The following is a 25,688-nucleotide window of genomic DNA, read 5'->3' as shown; positions in this document are numbered from 1 at the left end:
AGGAGGAGCTATAGACAATGCCAACCTGCATCTATCAAAAGGTACCTCATGATTGAATCAAGTTAGCATGTCTTATATACCAGTGAATTGATGTTTAATCGTAGTGGTAGTTACGCCACAAATTGAAAAAAGGAAAAAAGATAGAAACGTTGGTGCTGTTTGATTTTGTGCCTCTTTCAAATAATGTGCCCATGGCTCTCGCCATGGGTGCCATACCCTAGATACACCACTGTTTATAGAATATTATTGAGTAAGAATACTTTCTCACTACATGCGGTTATTTCACTTCCAATGGCTGTCGAGGAAATATGAGTATCTGATTGGTACTCATCAGGTTTTCTTTTACTTTCAACGACGATCGTAGGTGTAGTAACCGCATTCTGTGAAAATGCTTTTCAAATTGTAATTTGAATGCGTAAGAAATCGCATCGTGCATGTGCCAGTATGTATGGTTGACTAAATATAAGCAATGACAAACTTTCAAAATCTGGAGGAAATTTAGAAAACTTCCAGTGTATCCTTCCTCTAATGTCATGTTTACTATGCGATGAGTAAACAGGCTTGATTTTCTGGGAAGTTTTATAATTGTGATTTGTGTTTAAATTTACACGTAATTTTACCATTCATAAGAGTTTTCTGTAATTTATAAATTCCAACAGATCGTCAGCCTAAAATAAATTTAAGAAAGTGAACATCGCAATATAAATAAAGTGTAAGGTTTGCCATGTTTTGAGTGTTATCCCATATTTGGCTATATTTGCATAAAATATGGAATGTTGTTATATATTTGGTAGAATCATATCATGCTTGAGAGGTCTTCCGAATTTTTTTGTTAAAATTTAGATTGAAGGAAAACATAATATTACGAACAATAGAAGTATAATAATATTGAGTGCATGCTTTTCCAAGAGTAGATGCAAAAATCGATCAAAAGTAGTAACCCGGAACACTTAGCGCCATCTGTGCGTGACTTTACACGGTCACCATTTTTCCAGAAAAGATTCCGTTTTTAATTTTGTTTCTTAAATCTGGCATTTCATATGAAGATGACGTCAGTCCTGTCTTCGTCTGTTTACTTTGAGTTTTCGTTTTATGAAATCCCTGTTATTAATGGGGGGAATTAGATTATTGTTACTTTTTATTGGGTTAGAGCGTGATAAATAGTTATAATTTTTTAAAATTTTGCACGGCTTTAACGCCGGAGTTTTTAATTATTCGTCTCATCCTATCTCTTTGTAACAAGTGTGATTCATCTAAGATCCAAGTCTGTATTGGCCTTCCTGTTTAAATCATGGAAACTAATAATTGGGAGGGTAAAATCGCAATTTATTTACCCTTTTATGTTTTATTGTTTTAACCTTAGTTAATCTATTAACTGAATGTGTGATATTGAAGATTTGATTCTTGTACAACAACAAATTGTTATTAAATTTATAACTTCCTTCTTTGATACGTATCTCAATTATGACTCAGATCAGCAAGGACGAAATTAAATACGTATCAACAGTATGCATGTATACAATAGATAAACAATGCGTACGTATGCTTATATATCGATACGTATCATGAAAGTACAAATATATAATTTACTTTCAGTGTTATTTACCATCATCACATATTATTATGACATTCTATTATACAAATATAATAATATTCTGCATAATTTTACAAGTGGGGGGATAAGTAGATTATGATGAATTTTGCTGTCAAGTTTGAGCTCATAGTTGGGGGGTGTATGTAATAAAGTAATACATTAATAAAAATAAAATTAAACAAATACTTAATATTTTATTTTTTGTCCTTAACTCTCAAGACCTTTCTGAAGAACATTCCTTTCTAACATGAGGATATGGTATTCCTCATTTTTAAAACACTGATCTTGTTGAATGACTCATTCAACATTGTTGATATTTTGTAAATAAATATCCTCTTACATTGTTTGTTTACAACATATATATTCACCATGACTAATGATATGTCTCAAATTTCCTTCTCTCCATTTAAAAAAAATAATCATGAGTGTTGTCGAACCTTAAGTTTTAAAGGACTAATTATATATTTCTTGTAACTCAGAACATCAGACATTTAGGAAGAGAATGGAGTTCTTTTCAATGAAACTATGCAAATCATCTGATTAGTACTGATCCTCTTAGTATCGTTATTCTTACATCAATTCTCTTTAGCAAACAGCAGATATTTCTGTATCAGTGCCTGTTCACACCTACTACAATTGGCAAATAGATTTAAAACAAGAAATTTAAAAAAAAATTTTATCTGTAGTTGTTTGCTTACGAGTCATACCCCTTGAACTGCTTTCCTTCTCTGATGTTTTTAAATTTCCCGTGAGCAACTTCTGGGAAGTTCACAAAACGTGGCAATTATTTTAGTTTAACTATCAATACAGAAATCTTTCTAAAATGTAGTCTTGTGACCCTGAAATGACCACTTTCTATTGTAACTTCTTAACTCCTACTTTCTTATGGCCATTATTATAAAACAAACTAAATTAATGAAAGATAGTCAAGGAAATAAATGCTTACCTGAGTTTTATGCTGTTTTGTTGACTTATTGAGCAATGCATGAATTGTTCCGATTGTTTAAACAAACTATTTTGTTATTGCATAAATTAAGAATGAACTGGTACTGCAATTAAGCACCTATAGTTTGTCTACAGTAGGAACTCCCCCAGCCACAAAGTCTAAGGCCGTCTGCTGCTATAGAATAGCACATCCAGGAAGGGTAGCTTCTCATCACTATAGGGCTAACATAATAGAGCGGAGAAAAAGATTCCTTTTCTCTTGCTGACCTGAGCTAAAACCTGTCCGAAGCAGTGAATACGTGATGTTCTACGTGAAATTGTTATATCTTATTATTGTTTTGATATTTTTAATAAATTTTAGCAACTCTCATTCTTATTTCATATACCTTTATAATGTAATTTTTCTATTATCTATTCCCTGAAGCAGAATTTATAGAATGAATTTTCCGCAATATCTTCCCAATCCAAATTTGTTTGTGACCTCGATGCAATCAGACTGAGATTATTATTGAAAAAATTCAGCTTTATCTAACGTATGGGGTCCCATATGTTATATCATATATATGTAGAAAAATTTGCTAATAAAAAGCCCTTTGAAAATTAAATTTAAACAGCAAAGATTTCATTTATAAGTTGGATTTTATTAAACGAAACTAAAAAGCTGATACAGCTCCATACAGATAAGCCTGTAATCAAATAACAGAATTTTTGTTATTTTTACTTTTTTGTTCTTTGCGGTGTTGAGGCTTTTTTCAGTTCTTCAAAATAAGTTTAGCGATGTTATAAGAAAAGAATCTTAGTAATTTCCTTTTTTTTTATCACTTTTCAAAAAAAACTTTGGTTAAAAATAATCTACAGATGCTGTAATAATTGCAGCCCTCTATGTCGAAGGGTTTATGCACCGTGTATTTGCAAGCAAAGCTGTCATTGGCAGTTGCAACCATAGAATATATATAATAGCTTAACGAGCATAGACTATAAGTTTAGTTGGAAGTCTCTTATTTAGACTATAATCAAAAATCTATCCGTCTATTGTCAATAAATTTTAATTATCTAAAATGCTAATATAAAGGTAGCTATAAAAGTACTCTGTATTACTAATCTAAGTATTTCATTATAAGGCAGGATCTGAAATACAGTGCAGGAGGGAAAATTAATAAATATATAATACTTAAAATAAATTTATTATAGTTAATAAATTTATTAACTTAAAATAAATAAATGTTTACAACTCTTTGTCTAAATGTATATGCATTAAACAGTTAATTTATGCTTAATGGGTTTGATTTTGATAGGCTTTTTTTTTCTTCCATTTTTACGCAAATTTAAAATACAGTGGAGCATCATTCATACGACAATCACTTATACGACGTTTTAGTGTGGTCCCAAATCATTCCTATTAATTTTAATGTAAAAATATATCTTTATACGACGCACAGAATCGGTTATACGTCGGCTTTTAGATTTTGTTCACGTTTAGTTAATTTTTTTCTTTTTTCTTGTGTATTTTAAAAAAGGGCGTAATTTTCCAACATGCTTGAATGACATGCTTGAATTTTTAATAGATGACTGAAAAAAACTAAACAATGTTATGAAGAGGCAAAAACAAAAAATTTTGCTTTTCATCAACCAATGTCCAGCGCACCCATCGATACTAATTATTTTGGAAAATGTTAAAGCTCTCTTTTTTTCCTGCAAATTGCACAAGTGCACTTCAGCCATTAGATTTGGCCGTGATTAGAAATCTAAAATTGCATCATGGAAAGCAATAAGTTCAACTCGCTATTCAAGGCATTGTAGAGACTAATAGCAAGAAAATATAATTAAAGTTAACATACATTCAAATTGCTCACTGCAATTTTTCTTCTTTGGTTATATGTTTGTTTTGCTTTGTCTAATTTAGAAATTTATGTAAATCAGCACGTTAAACATTAAAATTGACTGAAAACAGAGTAAGTTTCAGTTTTAAAAGTAAAAATCGATTATACGACGTTATCGTTTATACGACGTTTTTCGGTGGTCCCTTCGGCGTCGTATAAACGATATTCCACTGTATCAAGCAATAATTTCTATGTCTTTATTATTTATGTTATTTAAATAAATTAAGTTATTTAAATTTTTTTGTGATAGGAAAATGTGTGTTTAGTAAAGATGAGTATTAAGTAGATATTTATTTTAGTAGTAAAATTTCACAAAGTAAAAATGTCTCTCTTTCATACCATTGATTTAGAGTTAAGACGTCAAGCAAGGCAGCTTGAAAATGAGATTGATTTGAAGTTAGTCTCCTTCAGCAAATTAGGGACAAGTTATGGTACTCAAGAGTATAGAAATGAAAAGTAAGTTTGTAATGTATAATGTAATTTGAATATGTAATGTTAGTATGCAATGTATACATAAGGCATAAAGTTATTTCTTGTGTTTTAGATTTGAACTTTTATATTTTTATTTATATTGGAATTAATCAGAGAAAAGTAATTATTCTTAAACTTTAATGCATTAATATCTACAAAAACATGTATAATGTTTCAAAAATGCAAAATATGACAAAAGTTTAGTTGTGAAATTTAAATTTGAATTTTTTTAAAAAAAGTCAAAAAGTACAAATTTGAAAAAAGAAAATTAGCAAAACAATTACTAAAATCTCATCATCATCATACTTGGCTAGACAGCCCAATGTCGGCCTATGCCTACCTCTGAAGATTTCCCCATAACGACTTCAGATTTATCTTTGATGTAAAATCTATTTGAACCTAATTTAGATTTGTCACTTTTTAAAAAAAAATTCATTTGTAAAATAATTTGCATGTTATACTCTGGCTAGGTGTTTTATAACTTTAATAACATGATTTAGATTACTTAAATTTTGATAAATTAACGCAGATTTACTGTTGATAATTATTAATTTTATTTTAATCTGAGATAATGAAAATCGTAGTTCTGATGAAAAGACAGAATTAGGGTACTGAATCGAAACATTGTATGCAGTTATCAAATCGAAATGAAATTTATCGCAATATTACAAAAAACTAATACACTGTCTTACAAAAAATCTATCCAAAGTTTAGATATGGATTATTTTTATAAAGTGAAATAAAAAAAAATAATACAAGGATAAATATTTGTGTACAAATTAGATATAGTAAAGTTTCAATGTGAGTAAGTTTTCCTAATTTTTCCTATTGTTATTAATACATGTTCATAGTTCAACTTCTTTGGTTTTAACAATTAAGACTTTTTTGAATAAGTCTGTCAATATTTAACTTACAAACCTGGGAGTCTTCTATGTTTAATGCTGTAAAACCACTTTTTTTCTTCTGTTTTTGCACTTTATAGATACATCTTGATTAGTTTATAAACTCTCAGCTGATACTGACAATGTAAGAAATATAAAAAAAAATCAGTGCATATATTTGGATTAATAGAGGATGAGACATTGTTCTTTATCAACACACGATGAGTAACTTAAGCAATTTTTGTCAATTTTCTCTCTTTTATTTCACTTCACTAAATATTTTGTATATTTTTTTCTGTTACAATTGAGATTGACTCATCATTTTGAGACTTTTATGAAAATCACCTAACAGCTTGTATACAGTTCGACTGGAGGTAGGCAGTAGACATACAATATGCAGACACACAGGAGAAAAAAAGGCTGGGCAGAGTTAATTACGTAAACATCAAGTGGAGATTTCATTCATTAAGCCTTCAAATAACTTTGAATCGGGAGGAAATAAATATTTAACAAAATTTTCTTATTGTAATTTGTCCTGTTATTTATTTATTTTTTAAAGGGTACACACAGGTGTTTCTTATTTACAAAGCAATAAAAATAAATAAATAAAATGTGAGAAATAGAAATAAAAACTAACTAATAAATTGATTTAGGTTTGCTTTAGAAATTGTAAAGTTAATGCAGTTTATAGAGAGTTGTGTTATATGGATCTTCTACTGTATTATCATTTTTTGATTTGGCTGAGTTTGCTAAAAAAAAACATACAGTTTAAAATGAAAGGAAAAAAATAGATATTTAAAAATGTATTTATTTATTCATTATTATTATTATTTTTGTAGCAGTGATACTGTTCCATTACTCAGTAGTGACCACATGTTTGAGACCATGGCTATAGAAATAGAACAGTTACTCTCAAAGGTATTTATTTTGCTCTTGTAAGATATGTTTTACTTTTCATTTGTACAATACACAAAGTATAAAACTTACACCCTAAACAATTTTGATCTTACACAAATAATTTTATTACATATAGATATGTTCACATTTTCATTTTGTAAGATACAGTATTCATGGCTTTAAAGGCCTATGCTAATTATTATTGCAGTGATAATTTAACTTATGAAACCGACGTAAAACTATACTTTTTGTAATTAATTGTAAATATTTTTTATTATTATTATGGATTTGAATTTTGGACCCTAAGATGACGAATTTTGCCATAGTCTGAAAAATATGGTACAAATTAAAGGACCATAAATATTCATTCAATTCAAAAAATCCATAAAAGCATAATAATATGACCATAATTTATTCATTCAGTTAGTAGACTGGTCAAACACTTAAGTCCTTTAATGCTATCTTTACTTTTTCAATCATGTCTCTTAAATTTATTTTTAAAAAAATCTTTTTCTCAATTTATAAAACATATTTGTTTATTTAACGATAATTTCATGAAAAGTATTTTTTATTAAATTTTTTTTTCTAATATAATTTGATAATAATTGAAAGAATAATCAGAATGAAAAAGTTAAGAGTATTTGCAAACTTTTCCAGAATATAATTTAGTTTGAAAAAATTAAGCATTTAAAATAATTTTTAGTGCCGTATTTACTCATTGTGTTATGAAACAAAATATGTGTTTCTAAATTTCAAGATTTTTTAAAATTATGAAGTTTACTGAAAATTGGAGTAAATATAAAAATACACCAAGGAATATTTTCATAAACATTATTAGAACTGCTTGATTTTCTTAAAATTGAGTTGTATACTTTTAAAGTTAGCAAATATAAAATTCTTAAATGATGGAATCGCCCAATAAACATATTTTTCTTTTTCATTAATATAAATTTATTGGTTTTATGTTCTGATTTATTTAATATTACTCTTTCTTATTTTTAATGATTCTATAATAAACTGATTATTCTTTTTAATGAGTTAAGTGATAAAAATATTTTTGTTACAATTCTACAGTTAACTGATGTGAATGATCAAATGATTAGCTATTGCCAAACTCAAGCTGTTCCCGGTGCTACAGTAACTCACACACTGCAACGCCACAGAGACATATTACAGGATTGCACTCATGAATTTCAGAAGACCAAAGCTAATATCCAAGCAAGGAAAGAAAGAGAACAGTTATTGAGCTCTGTCCGAAAAGATATTGAGTAAATATTTAGCCATTATTTACAGGGTTGAATTGTTTAAAACATGTTTTTTTTTTTAATTTTTTAAAAATTAGTTTTGAAAATTAAATTTTCTATTATTTATATAAATTCTTTTACTACTTTGAATATAATCAAATGAAAAATTGTGAGATCTTCTCAGTTTTTTACAATTTTGAGCTTAATTGCTAATGTTAATATGGATTACTTTGTTGCAGAATGATTCAGTGGCGAATGAGTACATTAAATAAAGAAACCATATTTAATAACAAACAAATTTAATAATAAAAACAATAAATCAGTTTGATATGAAATGGGGCTTTCCAATAAGCCATCTAGTTGAGTCCATTGCCTGCCACATAAGTGATTACAGAATTATTGTGAGTGATTACAACGCCCCCTTCTGGTCAGGCAGAAATTCGTAACATACTTTGAATAAACATAAATCAGCAATTTTTAAATGTTTACATAGAATTTATTTCCCCCAAAATATCTGTGTAAAATAAATTATTATGAGCAAATTTAAGTTGTAATATCTTTTAAAAATGCTTAAAATAAAATAGACCATCACCAATTCCATGATTTGTAAGTTTTTAAAGTTAATAAAATTTTGTACGTATTGAAATTGTTAAAGTTTATCAAAATTAATTTCTATCTACTTGAAAATGATTGTTATATTCAAAAGTATATGTGGGAATAACATGCTTTTCTAAATTCATTTCTTCAGTTTAATTTTAGAAATATTTTCTATTACTGGTATGAACAAATTTTTATTGTATATATATTTAGTATGTTAATAATTCCTTTTTGCAATAATTTCAAATTACATTTTTCATATTATTTGGAAGAAAAAAAACAGTTAGAAAAATATATAAAATTCGTTTTAAATATTTTTAAAGTATTTTTTAAAATTTATTTAATGTTGCAATTTGTCAATAAAATATTTTTATATTTAAAGTTCCATCATGTTAAAATAATTTACTAAAATTAATTTATTATTTATTTTTTAAGCTGTTAGTACTAAGACATATCATTATTATTTTACATGTTTACGTTTATACAGTCCGTTTGTCATGTTCCTTTCTTTCCAAGACTATTAATGTTAAAAGTTTTTTTAATCAAAAAAAATATATATATATGAGTATTTTATGCTCCTTTATATTGAAATTTGTAATAATTCAATAATTTTTTTAAAAAAGTGTTCATTTTAATAACAATTAATACTGGTGTTACAAAATTTATGCTGTTGAATAATGGCACATTAGTGTAAATAATGCTGAAATATGATATTTTTATAAACAATGGTAATTATTTTTATTCATATTAATTTTATATATATGGATAGTATTTTTTTCTCAAGCTAAGCTTATATTGTGTTGGAAATTTCTATATTTTATAATTTTTTAATACTAGATTTATAACTTAGTGTTTTTTTCTTCTATTCTTGTGGTTTAATTGTAAATACTAATAGTACTTATTAATACTACTACTAAATTATACTTATTATTGGGTCATTCCATGTCAGTTCATCCAGCCATGGCACCCACCGACTCAGATTTTGATGAAAATTTGTACACTTATAGAGTTTTATGTGCTGATTTCAAAAATATCAATTATATTTAAATCGGTTAATGGGTTTAAAAGTTATAAGCATTTGTATTTTTGCCAAAATGGCACATTTGCCGCCATTTTGATTCATACATCAAAGGCTATTAATGATTGTAACTCACCTTATATTTGTGATGGAGCAATAATTTTTTTTTATTTTGTTCAGAATAAAGTAATCTGTCATATAAACACTTTTTTTTTGCAAATAAGTATCTTACTTATTTAGTAAATGGGTCTGTTTTGCAGTTTTTTGATCAGCGGAGTTGAGTAACTTCAGGAGATTATTTCTGGCAACTCGCCCCCTTCAATTTCAAAAATATTTTATTCAAAGATAGTTGAAAGTGCAAACTAACATCTGATACAAAAATTTTGATGGGCCGTTCTCTCACTTTTTAAAAAAAAAAATATTTTTCTTATGAATCATTATGCGTTAAAAGTACTCGTAGCTTGATGATTTATAGTCCTTAATCATAACTAGAGTATAATAAAATGATGTAAAAAAATGTGAATGGTAGAAAAATATGTAAAATAAAGTAATCATTTATTAAATTATTTTTTTCTTCTTTCTTTGAGCCCTCCCCCCCCCCCTCAAAAAAGAAAAGAAGAAAGGAAAAAATTTGAGACTGAGCAAGACAAACACAATTTCTGGCGAGGAATTGCTGAAATTTGCAATTTAGCTCTGTATGTTTTAGCCTGATCTACACTTATAACATGAAGGGAGACTTTCTTGGTCTTATTGGAAGGAGAATTAAATAAGTCACAATTTTTTTTTATTTTCTTATATAGGGTGACCTGTGATAATTCCTGATCAAAAAATGCAAACATCAATTTTGTGAAAAAACTATTCAAGATAGAATTTCAATATTTACTGGAAGTTTGAGACTATATGAGATGAGTCCTATGCTACCTTCTTTTGTTGGAAAATCTAATTAGAATTTAAAAGATTTTAAATTCTTAATGATCAGAAATTACCCCTTCTCTTGATCATTTCTGGGGTAATTCCTGATCACCAGTTTTTATAGTAAAGGGGTTGTTTAAAAATAATTATACAATGGTAATTAACAAATAAGACATCAAGATCAAACAAATAAACCAAAGAGATGTTTAAGCAGCTAATAAAACGATTTCTTTAAAAGCAAAAAATAAAGATTAACACTTTAAATTTTCCAAAAATCTTTGCATCATGCCATACATTTTAGGCAAGCAGCCAACTCATTCTCATGTTCTGTTGGAATATAAGAAGGAGTTCCTACATAAGTTACTTTTGCTGGATTTTTTAACTTCATTAAGTGAGAGTGTAAAGTTAAGTAAGGTATGTCAACAGCTCTGACAGTAGCTCTCACACTTAAATTTCATTTTCAATCATTAAAAGAAATTCACTAATTTTGCTTTCTAGAAGCTTAGTATCTTTTTTAGTGTTATAATTTCTCACCATATTTATATTAGGCAAATTTATAAACTTAAAAATTATTCTAGCAATGTACACACATAAAATTAAGATAAAAGCAAGGTAAGGCAAACCAGAAATGGGGCAAATCAGAACACATTTGTCTTGTATACAGTTAATAAACAAATTTTGTGATTACAGTTAAAATATATTTTAATGGTTGTTCCACTTAATAAATATGAACTGCTATTTAAGAAAAGACAATTAGCTATTTTTAATTACCCCAGATTAGGAATTACCCCAGTGATCAATAATTACCCCATGGGGGGCAACATTTGATATAGTTTCCTATAATTAATTATAGTGCTTACAGTAGATGTGAAACAATTAAACAAAAACTTACACTATTTTTATATCAAAGAAAAGGAAAGTAACTCAAAATATTTATTATTAAGAGAAGGAGGGGATATTTGCAGAAATGTGCACATTTTGAAACCCATCTTTAAAATGGAAAATACAGAAAGCAGTTTAAAAGATACTTATTTTGTTAGATTAAACAAAAAACTATAATTAAGTAAATGTAGTTATACTTTAGTAAAATCTACAAGCATTCTTGTCCATGTCTCAAATTTAAAAAAGAAAATTTTTTTTTAAAATAAAACTTAAGGGATCATTATTTACCCCGGAAACAGAGTGATTGTGAATTATCCCTGGTCACCCTATATATTTCATACTGATAAAGGAGATACTCCTTATGTATGAGGCATATAGTTGAACTTTCCTTAAAATCTAAATTGCTCCTAAATGAAATAAGTTATATATTCTCTGAAGAAAGTTCTAAAATCTTCTGTGAGTTTAAACTGCACTTAAAATCTTTCAAAGTTAATCCAATACTATATAATACTTGGGTTTTCATTATAACTCTTTTTTAAGTATCAAATTGATACATTTAAAACTTTTGAAAACTTATTTATTTCTGTTCTGTTCTAAATAAATGGAAGAAATACAATTTTACTGATTGGAAAGAAAATAAATTTTACATGACACTCAATTCTGATTGGAGCAAACAGAAATGTTTTGGCAGATGATACATTCTGATTAGTCAAATTTCTTTTTTGGGAAGGTAGAGATGGAATGTGTCAATAGTTTTCAGTATTTTTTTTTCTATTCAGAAGTTTTTTTTTAAAAAAATTGGATGTATATAATTATAATAAAAGTTTTTGAGAATAAAAAGGGCCTGCAAGTATTAGTGATGAAATAAGAGCATGCAAATTATCTTATAGTTAGTGATATAAAATCATTTCATTTCAATATAATTATAATAAATAGTTTAACTTTATCAGTGTTTCAAATGAAATTTTGTAGGGGTATCTCATTACCATAACAATCATTGTGACAAATAAAAGGATAAAATTAACTTCAAATATTCATAATTTGGTCTTACATTTAATTACATTTTAGAATCAAACAAAATGTTTGAATTAAATTAAAGTGTACAATGATTTTCTCCTTCCATAAAGATCAAAGTTAGTTCAATTAAAAAAAAAATTTAATGACTGCTTTTTATTATTTGACACTGCCCTCTACTCTTTCAGAGAAACTTTTATTTATATTTTTTTTAGATTCTGATCCCTCTCATTTACCAAAGCTATATGATTCTTGGATAAATTTATTTGCAAAAAAGGTGAAATTTTGTCTTTCTTTTCTTTTTTGAGGGCTCAAAAAAAGAGGGGAAAAAATAATTTAATAAATGATTACTTTATTTTACATATTTTTCTACCATTCACATTTTTTTACATCATTTTATTATACTCTAGTTATAATTAAGGACTATAAATCATCAAACTACGAGTACTTTCAGCGCATAATGAATCATAAGAAAAATTTTTTTTTTTTTAAAAAAAGTGAGTGAACGGCCCATCAAAATTTTTATATCAGATGTTAGTTTGCACTTTCAAGTATCTTTGAATGAAATATTTTTGAAATTGAAGGGGGCGAGTTGCTAGAAATAATCTCCTGAAGTTACTCAACTCCGTTGATCAAAAAACTGCAAAACAGACCCATTTACTAAATAAGTAAGATACTTATTTGCAAAAAAAAAAGTGTTTATATGACAGATTACTTTATTCTGAACAAAATAAAAGAAAAATTATTGCTCTATCACAAATATAAGGTGAGTTACAATCATTAATAGCCTTTGATGTATGAATCAAAATGGCGGCAAATGTGCCATTTTGGCAAAAATACAAATGCTTATAACTTTTAAACCCCTTAACCGATTTAAATATAATTGATATTTTTGAAATCAGCACAAAAAATTCTATAAGTGTACAAATTTTCATCAAAATCTGAGACGGTGGGTGCCATTTTTGTAAAATCCTGTATGATTTGACATGGAATGACCCTATTACTACTTTTTAATACTAATTATATTATAATATACTAATAATTTATTATTATTTATGGTTTTTTTTCTCAAGCAAAGTTTATATTGTAAATGTTTTTCAGTGATATTTTATTAATACTAGAATATAGCATATTTTTTTCTCATATATATTGATTCTGTAGTGAATATTTATACTCAAATTTCTAAATATCTTATTTTTTTAGTGCTTACAAGAATTCATCTGGTCTAAATAGAAGAACAGATTTGTACCTAAAAGAACATGAACACATTAGAAAGTAAGTCAAAGAACTTTGTTTTTATGTGACGCAGTATGATATCATTTAATTTAAAAATTCTACATAATTTAAAAAGAAAGTTATCAAACATTTTTGGTGGCAAATAGCAGTAGTAGGTGACAAGTGATAATTCTTGAAAAATATTGTTACAAAAATTTAGTCTACAATAATTTAAAAATAACTTAATCTTAATAAAGAAATTGAATAAATTAACAATACGACACGTTAAAAATTTCTCCAAATATTTTTTGAACTGAAAGCTAAATAAATTAAGTAAAACTTTTAATAATAAATCTGCAATGTAGTTTGTCAAAATTGTAAATAATTAATCTTTTATTAAATATAAAAATGTATCACTTTAAAAATAAAATGTTTGTATTTTATTAGGTTTTAAAAATTTGTTTGCTTATAAAAATTTTTAATTTTGGTGAATGCATTATGAATTCTAAATTCATTCTTATGAGGAAACATTACTCACCCAAGCTTAAAATTGTTTAATGATGGTAAATTGGTATTTTTAAGTGAAATTTTTACCTTACTTTATTTTATTTAATAACTGTTGTTGAAAAGCTGACCCAATTTTTGGGTTTAAGTTTAAAGTTAACTCAGTAGCCTTGTAATTTCGAACGAGATCCGGAAGATATGGGAACTCCTGTGGCAAGTATTAGGACAACTTACCCTTTGTGAAGGACTTTTTGATTGATCTGACCCGCCTTTTCGTTACATGGAGAAGAAAAACCATGATAACATCCCACGATTAGCTGAATAACAAGGATATACTAACCCATGATCCCGTTTACCACTGAGGATATTTTGCGTCACCACTGTGGTCGGTGCGAACCGAGTACGGAATGTATATTAGCTAGCCACTGCTGTGATTCGAAACCGGCTCACCTCTTGAAACGTGAACGCTCAATCCCCTGAGCCCTCACAGCTGACTTTATTTATAATATTTAAGACTACAAACTGAATTAAAAAGCAATATTTAGATGTAATATTCTTATTCTTATCATAATCAGAATATTTTAGAGCCTGTTTTTTTAAACTCTATCCTTTTTGTGTAAATTTTAATCCTTATCCATTTAAATTTTTTGATGTGCCCTTATATACATATACATATATAAAAGGAATTATTATTGTTAAATGATTCATAAAGTGATACTTATTTATTTGTTTGTAGCTCAGAAAAAATGGTTGATGATCAAATAAGGTATGTTTTACATTTATAATAAGATATTAATTGACCTTTTAAAATGAATTTTGAAGTTATTTATCATGAAAAATAACTTATATATTTCCAAAAAGTGTTTTCTTTTCTTTATCTAATATTGAGAATATTTTATCAAAGTAATTTACACAGCCTCTAACTTCATTTTTTATTTGTATTTTCACAGTTATTATGTTTGCATTTTTTGTCTTAAAATTTCAACCTATACTGAGCACTCTTGATTATCATCTTTAAATTTTGTACTTATCATTGTAATTTTTCTTCTTTTATATGTATATTTTATTCTACCAGCTTTTAATAAAAAATTTCAAAGTTTTTACATATCCAAATGGGCGTATTAGTCTACAAAATGCATGTCCTAATGAAACTATTATATGCCCTAACATGTCTTTTGATTGCTTAAACATATTAAAGTAGTTTATCTGTATAAAAAGGTATTAGCATTATTATATAAAGTAATATTTTTAGTTTTAGCATAAACTAGTAGTAAGTATTGATTACAAAGAAGTATTAGGTATTATCAACAAGGATTTATTATGCTAGAATAAGTATTAATGGAGTAAATGCAGAGCATTTTTGTTAACAAGGAAATAATCTTATCAGAAATATTAGGTTTTATCCACAAGTGCATGCCCTTCATGTTGTTTTAAAACAATGTTTTAAACTTTTATATGAATTATTTTCTTATATACAGAAATTGGAGTAGCCTTTTTAACAGAAGTAAACATGACTGAGGGAGCAGGATAAGCTAACAAAATATACTAAATTCTTATTTATTTAATTAAATTCAATAATATTTAGATTTTACCAAAAATTTGTAATTTGTAATTTTTTTTTATACCCCTTGGGCGCAAAATACTGCCACTATCTATCATTGGCACAATTATGAAATTTTAATGGAAGTTAATGAGTATTTTATGTGATCTCATGTCGGGCTGTATAATTTTTGTTTTCTTTTGTTTATTCAAATCTGTTGTCACGAACACGGATTTAGAGATTCACTTAATTTTATTTGTTTCTCTCACTTAGTTTTATTTATTCACTTTTGAGATTAGCTTACTCACTTAATTCTTTTGTATTTGTTTTGCTGTATTGAATTTTTTTTTTATTTAAATATTATTACTGTAGTGATTGATAAACAGTTTATTGTGGATTTTATTCTATGTATAATGTTCGAAACAATTAGTTTTTTTTTTTTAGTTATTGAAAGCTATAAAAGTTTGAAGTAAATGTAAATGACACCATGAGTCATTTAACAAAATTGTTAAAAATACTTGAATTTTTTTTAATGAAAAATTATATAGATTTGTAGTTTGTAAATGTTACACTTTTAATGATGGAATTGCCCAAATGACCTGAAAATATTTTTCATAATACATTAAATTTCTTTATATTATATTGTCTAACGGTAATAGAATATTGTGTTCGTAATGCATTTCGAAGAATCATAACCATAGTGTATGATGATTACTCCCTGGCCTGGTTGATTTTAGTAAGCTTTATGTACACATTCAGAAATACCACAGATTTTGAAATGTCTTAGAATTTATGATTACTGTTAAATTTATATTTAAAAAATTTTTATGTTGCACTATTTCTAATTAAAATCATTTTGAAATATTAAACAAGTTTGAAAAAAAAATTATGTATACAAATAGAAAATAGTATTAAGCTTTATTAAGTACTTTACGAATGAGATATGATTTTATGAATTAATATTGTATTTGCACAAAATAAAAGATTTTAATTTTGTATTATTCAAAAAAAGTTCATAATAAACTTATTTTAGTTTATGATTACTGGTTTAAAAAGTTTAAGTGTTATTTATAATTTAGCTTGTGTTGTGTTTAATTAACTCAATCATAATAGTTTTGCTCATTAATAATAAATCTAGCTTGACAAATTAATTACAAAATATGGGCTATTTTAAAATAATCAACCTCTAAATATTGTGTCTAATGTTTAAACAACTATTATTGTTTTAAATTAATTTTATAATTTGGGAGAATCATAGATGTAAGGGTTAATGTATTTTGTTCAATAGAAAAAAATATTTTTTCAATTTAATAACTGTAATGTTAAATAATGTTCAGGTGGGATTACACAAAACAATTTTAATTACATTATGTTACTTGAGTCTTTTTGTTCTATCTCATTTGTGTAATAGAACAATATGCACTAAATAGATAGTAATTCATTTTTTTGTCATTTAGTGTATTGACTATGAAATAGATTTTTAGTTGGCATTTTCAATTTTATTATAAACTACAACTACTATCTAAAAAAAGGAAAGGGTATCCTTTGTGCTATGTTGGCTAAAGCAAAAAAGTAATGTGAATAAAGCACAAATAATTTCTTTATTTGTGCTTTATTCTTGTTTTTTTTTCCCCTTCTTTATTCTTCACTTAATTTGCTGTAACTCTTATTTCAGTAACTCAAATATTATTAGAAATTGCTTTTATGTGAGATACCAACTTTTTCATCTTTAATTTTAAGTTACTTATTCTCAGTTTCAGGGTTTTATGAACTTATTGCATTAGAATTAGTTCATATTCTTTCTTTCTTTTTCTTTTTTTTAAAGGAAAACTGAAAACTAAACACAAGTATATTTATTTCAAATTATATTTTAAAGTATATTTATTTTAAGAAGACGATCTTTAGAGTCTTAGTAAGAAACTATTTCCTTATTTTTTAAGTTTTATATTCAGTCATTGCTTTAAGCAAAAAGAGATTAATTAATTAGTTACTCATTAATTTTAATTAGAGGTGTTCAAAGGAAAGAAGCATAGATATTTGAGTTTCAGTTGTAATGTATTTTTAAACTGAAATTAATAAATAAATTGAATAAATAAATCTTACCATGTTTACATTTTAATTCAGATATTTAATTGTAAGGTTTAAAACATTTTATATGCTTATATTTCTGAATAAAAGCCAAAAATTGTTAGGAAATTTTCCAAAAGCTATGGTTATGTAGTCAGCTTATATATCAAATCCACTTACTTTGAAAATTTCAATCCCATCGTCATTAGTAATACTTCTCTATTTGTCGAGCATTTAGGATAATCAGTAGATATCGTGAAGCATAAACTCAAAACATAAAAATACATAAAATAATAGTTGAATATGGAATGCCAAAATATAAAAATTTATCTTCCTGTGCTGAGATATGACATCAATCTGGGCTGCTTAGCTGAAATGCTTGCAGCGAAATAAGAGGTAAACGAAAACCAAAGTAAAGAATGAGTGGGAAAAGAATGCACGTTTTTATTTCCAAATGTAGCACACCTTTTTTTTTTACATCAGCTTTAATGGAAATCTTGAATTTTGGGTGAATTTCATAATAAAAAGCATACTCTTTGGCTTACACCTGGATAGGCTTATATTCGGAAATATACGGTCAATCTAAAATTTGTTTGAAAAGTGTGATATTTCATGAATTGTTAATTAATCTTATTGCTGTTGCTAATTAGTCTTTGGCTTACACACTGATAGGCTTACATTTGGAAATATCAGCCTAAAATTTGTTTGAAAATACAGTAGAGCGCCGATTATCCGAATTGCTCGGGACCGAACGTGGTTTGGATAATGAAATGTTCGGATAATTGGAAAGTTGTTTAAAACCTTATTATTTATGCACCAACTTCCCTTCACACTTTTTCTAAGCTTAGGACAGGCAGTGCTATCTAAAATAGCTCTGGCAAGTTTGACTTTTTTTTCTTTCAATTTTTAAATATATTTTTTTTCAATTTGAATCTTTTTTATCATATTTCGGCTTTTTTATAATTTTTTTCGTCAATTACTGATTTTACCACATTTTTCATTATTTTCCATTGCAAAAGATATCTAGCAAAGACTTTTGTTTCAAAGAACATGCTCTTTTTTGTGCTGCCATATCCCTTATTCTTTTTAAATAAATCAACTGAATTGGATCAACATCATTTTGACGTTCTAGGCAATTCATTGCAATATCTAATGAATTGCATGCTTCTTATGAGAAGTTCCATGATCTTGAACTTGATCATGTACTTCTTCCTGTTAATCTGAGGAGTTCAGATTTTCATTCAAAATTTCAGAAACAATTTCATGATCATTTAAAATTTGAAATCCTGAGTCGTTTTCAGTGGCTCGACACCAGTCTTCTATTTCCTCTATTTCTTCTGTATAACATGGCATATTTTCACCCGAAAGATCTACCGATTCACAAACCGCAGTTTTGTTTGTTTTTCTGATAAGAATTTTATTCCAAGATTTAAGATTCCAAGCACTGTAATCACTAATCATTAACCATGAGTGACTACTACCCATCCCCCAATTGTAGAATTTCGGCACTTATCTATTCATAAACACATTCCGCTTTCCAACAATTGTAGATTGTCAAAATGAAGCTCGCATTCTTTGATGATAATTTTCAGTTGAAGAGGGCTAAAGGGGTATGTAGGTTTAACTGTATGACAATACATGTATGTATGGCTACTATAAGAAAACTGCTGAAAAAGGTTGTAAATTAAATATGGTCTTCAGATGTAGTGGATATTATCTATTCCTTTAAATTTAGAAAAATTGTCGATAAGTGAAAAAAATTCTAAACTTAAAAAAGAGAAGAGGAAAAAAGCGAGTTCGGACATAGTTCGGATAATTGGACCTTCGGGTAATAAGGGTTCGGATAATCGGCGCTTATGTTATTTCATGAATTGCTAATTAATGTATTTATTTTAATTTTACAGTATTGCTGTGAAGACTAAAGAAGAGCTTATTAACCAAAGGCTTGCTATGAAAGCCATACAAACAAAAATGACAACTTTAGTCAGTATCCTTTTTTAAAAAGCCATTATTGTTGAATCGAAGTTACTTGAATTTTTAGTACTAAATAGAAATTCTAAAATTACTCATAGGAAAGCTTTACATTATAAGTTATTTACTTTTTCTTCTTTTAAATAGCCTTTCTCTTTTGAGAACACTTTCAGCAGCTCTTTATAAGGGATGATTCTGTGTGATAATAGGCAAGTAACTATATTTCATAAATAATTTTAACTCTAGCTGTGTTTCCGCTAATTTGTGGAATTGTGATAATCTCAAGATCGTCGATTCTCTGATTTCTGCAAATCAACATTTTGTGTTCAGACAAACTTTTCTCGGAATTCTGCGAATCTAAAATTTAAATTGCTTTACTTGCACAAAATCTTGTTAATGAGACATTTATTGACACATTGTTCTCATTGTCACATGATGACGACTTTTTTTACACAAAATTGTTATAGAAAAACGCAACTTTGGGAACATAAGACTGGGGAAAAAAATTCTCTTATAGCTTTGGCTAGAATTAATGAACTACTGAGGCAAACACAAAAGTATAAAATTGATTATCTAAAAAGTAATTCCAAAATGTAAAACATTTAAAAAATCGTTTGCAAAGTAAATGGTTTTTCTTTCCATTTTTTGTTTCTTTTTTAAAATTATAGTTTAATGAGTTGCAGTTTTGTTGCAAATTCCGATTTGAAATCGAAGAATTATTTAGATAATGTGATATATTCCAATTAATTTTTAATATGATATTTCTACATGTAAATTTTGACACTGTGCGTTTCAGTAAATACTTTTTAATACGCTCTATATTATCGTAAATACGTGTTTTGATTATATTTTTCTTTCGCATTTAATGCAATTGATTTTCTCATGGTTTTTAAAATTCCGATATTATTACACGCAAAATTTGAATCTGGAATATGAGTAAACACTTTTTGATACTTCTGATTTGCATCAGTACAATCGTAAAGCCATGACAGATCATTTTAGCAACTATTATTTCTATGAATTTTCGTAATTTTTTTTCACTCCCAGTATTTTTATACCTTATTATTATAACACACACATTTCAATTTTTCCTATTATTAGTAACTTTTTGATGCGACTATACCACTTTTTTTATAGACGTTATAACAGTTGTTTCTATTGTTATAGTTATGTTTATAGTTATTGTTATGTTATAGTTATTGTTATGTTATAGTTATTGTTATGTTATAGTTATTGTTATGTTATAGTTATTGTATTGTTTATAGTTTTTATAACAGCTGTTCCATGTGGTTTTATTTAATACCATTATTTTTATATAATATTATTAAGAACTTAAGAACCAAGAAATTCGAATCGCCCATTTGAATAATTACTTTTTGACACTCTCGATTTGCGCTAAATCCAGGCGAGTTTTGATCTTTTTTTATGACAGTTTTCCTTGAGTTTCTGTGCTTTAAAACTCCCTTTAAAATCAGCTGTAACAGACTATTTATTGACAAAGTCAAGGAAACTTGCATCAAAACTTTTAACAGCATTTCTAAAATTCCTATCATGATGTCTCAGATGTTGAAAAATCTTGCTATGAGCAGTGCATCTATGCAGGAGAAACCTCTTTTTTAAATCGTTAAATCATTGATCTAATTGAACTGAAATTTTTTATCTACTCACTGACATTACTTTTCTAACAAACTCTCTATGTGTATAAACTTTAATGCATGAAATTTTTAAAAAAAATCTTAATTTTTTATTTAATTTTCATCCTTTTTTATTTAAAGCGCAAACTAATGTATTGTGAACCATTACTTACTATGTTTGAAATCAATAGCTATAATTACAGTTTTATTTTTAACTAAAGATTACCCTTTTATTTTCGACTTGTACATAGATTTTTTTATCGTACGAAATTGAAATAGGGAAATTTTTGAATAACTAGTATTTCACAGTTTTAATAGTTTTTTTCACATGTAATTTTGCTTCAGATCTATGAGAATTGAAGAATTGTACTAGATTTTAAAATTAAGTTGTCAGATATTGAAAAAATTACTTTAACTTGGAATAATCAAATTCTTAAATAAATTTATACTGAGATTTTTTTTCTTTTTCAGTGTTCAAATATTGATAAATAAAAGCTATTTTTACCTTTTGAATTAACTACTTTTAATAATTACTAAAATAATTTAGCTGCTAACTGTGTGATATCAATTTAATTGTTAGTTATTTTTATTTAACTTGAAGTTAGTTATTTTTATTCAGCTGAACTTTCTTAACTAACATCAAGTTGTATAATTACAATTTTAAGATTGATTATGATAACAATTTAATTGTTCCTTACTTTTCATTTGACTATTATTACTTTATTTTGAAGTGCCAATCCCTGAACTAATATTGAAATGATAATTTCTGTCTATACTTTATTTTCTTGTTTCATGGTTTACATTCAAATATAGAAACAGTGATTGTTTTAATCAGATATTCATCTGCTTATCAAAATTTACTTTTTCTTAGAAGACTTAGATCTAAAGATTTTCACATATGTAAACAATAGTACAAGTCTATTTGTAAAAATATTTATTTATTTATTTGTGTCAATGATTTTTATCCTATTTTCTGTGGAATTTTCAATATTGATACTTTAAAGGGATGCACTTATTATGCGAATCCTAAAAATACTTCATAGTGCTGGAGTTTGAGGGATTCTTTGAATATTATTATTCTGCAAAACTCCTAGGGTAATGAATTACTTTGAACCCCCCGATTTTTGTATATATTAGTGAAACAAAAAAAAAATTTAATTCATTTTTTAAAAAAAAGCAACTAAAATTTTTTTTTCCTTTTCAAATTTTATTGAATCATTTAATTTCTATTCATAATCTAAATGGAGCTAGTAGCTCTTGGAGGTGAAGAATTTTGTGTTTTAAAACCCAAGTTAAATAGCTGTCTTAAAATGTTTAATTAAATTTTATTTTCTTATTTTATAATTTTGATATTAAGCTTTTTATTTGAGCTGAGAGTCTAAAAATGTTGAGACTACTGTATTTCTTTTAATTTCACCTGTATGAAAAATTAAATATTCAAATTTCAAATGCTAAAATAAATTTTTAAAGATAATGGATTTTTTATAATTATTAACGAAAATTTTAATATGAACATCACAGGACCCCCTAGATTATTACGGGTGTACAATGCTGAACGAACACCCTGCTTGCCTCACCCTTCTGACTAAAGACGACTAAGTTCCTTAATTTCATGTCATTTATGTTATTTTTGCATTTTTGAAGATTTTTTTCTCTTTGCATTTTTTCAAGATTTTTTTTGGCATTTTTTGCTTTTTAATACATTTTTCGACTCTTTGGGTTATTCTTTTTTCTATTTTTTTTATTTCTTAGGCTTTGGGTCATTTTTTATTTCATTAAATGCCATTAAAAACAAAATGTTTGGGAGTCAATATATTTTCCTTTTTATTATTTCAGCATATAACATTTATTTCAAACTTTACTGACCATGTAACATGTCTTGCATTGCTTTATATATTTTGACATGAATGAAAATTTTACAGTGGGTACTTAAATTTAGTAATTTTACTTTAATTAGGAATTTTTCGCATTTTTAAGGAGATATTTAGGTTATCAAATTTCAGACTCTTCTAATGACCATTCTGTTCAAAGAGTAAAAAAAATATTTATTCATGGTTTTCAGCATTGGATCACTTATTTTACTAACAATAAAATATGTGATATGAGTATTACTGTAGTTCTATTTTACTGAACTTACAGGGCTAGTAACAGGGATGTGATTCTTCCGCGGATCCGCTGATTTCCGCTTTTTTCAGATTTTTCCATATCTTCTGCTCTTTTTTCATAAATTTCCGCTCGGAAAAAAATTTTATGCAGTAAATGGTATTTTGTTGAAAATTGTTTTCCTCCGCGGAGCGAAAGTATTGAAGCCCCCAATAAACCTTTCTTCACATGTCAATCTGCTGGATGGGGTAAAAGTGGTTGACCTTGGTAAAACAATGCCGTCTCCTACTCCACTACTCTCTTATCTTTTCAGGGATGAAAGACTTTTTAAAATTTCCGACCATGTTCCAAAAACTTTTGGGGAGTCGAACGAACGATATGGTCGGACTTGCGACGAACTCCCCCCCCCCCTCTGCAGTAGCTTCCTGAGAAAATGATCTTCAGAAGAAAATGGGTAGAATTTCGACATGTACGCCGTTGCCTTGACAACCGCGACTTCCGCTATAGATTGGAAAAAAGAAAAAAAAGTCCTAAGCAGTTTCATTTCGGCCGCTGATATTTGATTTCTTTTGATTGGCTGATTTACAGAATTTTAAATATTAGGAACTGGGCCAGAATCTGCTAAAATTGCGATTCTTATTTAGATGATTTTTATGTAAACCATCGATTTTCGTATTTAACTGATTTAAAAGTTACTTAATGAGATTCGTTTTTACACGATTTAAAAATCATTACTCGCTATTCCCATTCACGCAATTTAAAAAACCAATATCGCGATTTGTATAACGTTTTTTAAAACCCAATATCGCGATTCATATTCTCGCTAGTTTAAAATCGAATGTCGCGATTCGTATTCATATATATTTTTAAATTTCAATATTGCGTTTCGTTATCACGTGGTTGTAATATCAAACATCGATTTTCGTATTTATACGCGGTTTAAGCATTACTCGTTGCGATAAGTATTCACGGACTCTGAAAATTATGCATCGTGATTCTTATTTACGCGATTTAAAAATTCAATACCGCAATTTGTATTTTCGTGCTTTTAAAATCGAATATCGTGATTTTTATTCACGTGATTTTAAAATTGAACATCGCGATTCTTATTCACGCGATTTTAAAATCAAACATTGTGGTTCTTATTCACGCGATTTTAAAATCCAACATCGCGATTCTTATTCAAGCGATTTTAAAATCCAACATCGCAATTCTTATTCACCCTATTTTAAAATCGAACATCACGATTCTTATTCACGCACTCTTAAAATCCAACATCGATTCTTATTCACCCTATTTTAAAATCGAACATCGCGATTCTTATTCACGCAATCTTAAAATCCAACATCGCGATTTTAAAATCCGATATCGCCTTATTCACGCGATTTTAAAATCCGGCATCGCGATACTTTTTCACGCGATTTTAAAATCAAGCATGGCGATTTCCTATTCACGCGATTTTGAAATCCAACATCGCGATTCTTAATCTAAGGCTTCTAATAATTGTGTGAGAAATGAACTTTCTTGTCCTATCAACACTGATGATCAAAAGTCTGCAAAACGCAGTCTACAGATCAGTCATTCTTAATAAAAAACCATCAAAAAAACAAAGAACTAATGAGAAAGTCCATAAAGGTCATTTGACCATTAAAGAAATGTTTTTTTAAAATGATGTGATACATAAAATTGTGCTTATGCATAATTACTCAGTTATCTAAATTATGAAAAAAAATTATTTTAATCAAGATTTTATTTAAAAACATAATTAACATTTATTTATATTTATTTGAATAGATAATAATGTAATCATTATTAGATTGGCTATTGAATTCATATCATTTTTTCTTTTGCACGTTTAATGCTACAGTATAAACTTCCTCTTTTTTGTGTTTTTGTCTATCACATCCCTGTAGTAATCTATTATGTATTAGTCTAATGACTAATGTGTTGTGTTTTAGTGTTAAAAGTTTATCTGTATTAACATGCAGTATGTGTTATAATCCAATTGATATGTGATTTGTGAAGGAAAAAAAACAGTATGGCTTCCTTAATTTCTGTTAGATCGTTTTCCTATGATCAACAGTTTAATTCAAAGGATCAATCTAAGGAAAAGAAGAGATTCCATAATTTTAGCGATAGTTATTAGTATTTGTCTTATTCTTTTCATATTATATTCTTTCCACTGAACTTTTTTGTGAACAAGTGAATCTATTGAATGAGTTTATGAAATCTAAATGTGCCTATTATGATGTTGAAATGTATAAATTGTATCCTCATGTATAAAACTGAACAAGAATAAAACTGATTTCTATTTTGCAA

The 25,688-nt window shown here is 27.2% G+C and overlaps 1 protein-coding gene across 3 annotated transcripts; it reads left to right on the top strand.

Moving 5' to 3' along the window:
* The first annotated feature begins 1,017 nt into the window (after positions 1-1,017).
* Positions 1,018-25,688, top strand: Gos28 (golgi SNAP receptor complex member Gos28). Of its 3 annotated transcripts, none has more exons than XM_043053682.3 (8): positions 1,018-1,313; positions 4,770-4,875; positions 6,611-6,689; positions 7,743-7,936; positions 13,539-13,610; positions 14,791-14,820; positions 19,566-19,648; positions 25,431-25,688. In XM_043053682.3, the coding sequence occupies exons 1-8, from the start codon at positions 1,292-1,294 to the stop codon at positions 25,553-25,555; spliced, it is 711 nt and encodes a 236-aa protein (XP_042909616.1). In that variant the 5' UTR covers positions 1,018-1,291; the 3' UTR covers positions 25,556-25,688. The 3 variants fall into 3 exon arrangements, 2 of the variants coding, with proteins under 2 accessions (XP_042909616.1, XP_042909617.1); XR_015431455.1 differs by having other exon boundaries at positions 1,055-1,313; positions 19,566-23,410; positions 25,283-25,688; XM_043053683.3 differs by having other exon boundaries at positions 1,055-1,536.

This window comes from Parasteatoda tepidariorum, chromosome 2, assembly GCF_982258835.1.
Source record: "Parasteatoda tepidariorum strain Cologne lab strain chromosome 2, Ptep-v5.0, whole genome shotgun sequence".
Lineage (NCBI taxonomy): Eukaryota > Metazoa > Arthropoda > Arachnida > Araneae > Theridiidae > Parasteatoda > Parasteatoda tepidariorum.
Note: the sequence above shows the minus strand (reverse complement) of the source record. Positions and strands in the feature narration are given on the sequence as shown.

Excerpts from the sequence above, each read along its gene's own strand:
- Gos28 (XM_043053682.3), top strand. The coding sequence starts at position 1,292 with ATGGAAACTAATAATTGGGAGG. Across the intron at positions 4,876-6,610 it reads CAAGAGTATAGAAATGAAAA|CAGTGATACTGTTCCATTAC; the intron begins GTAAGTTTGTAA and ends TTATTTTTGTAG. Across the intron at positions 6,690-7,742 it reads TAGAACAGTTACTCTCAAAG|TTAACTGATGTGAATGATCA; the intron begins GTATTTATTTTG and ends ACAATTCTACAG.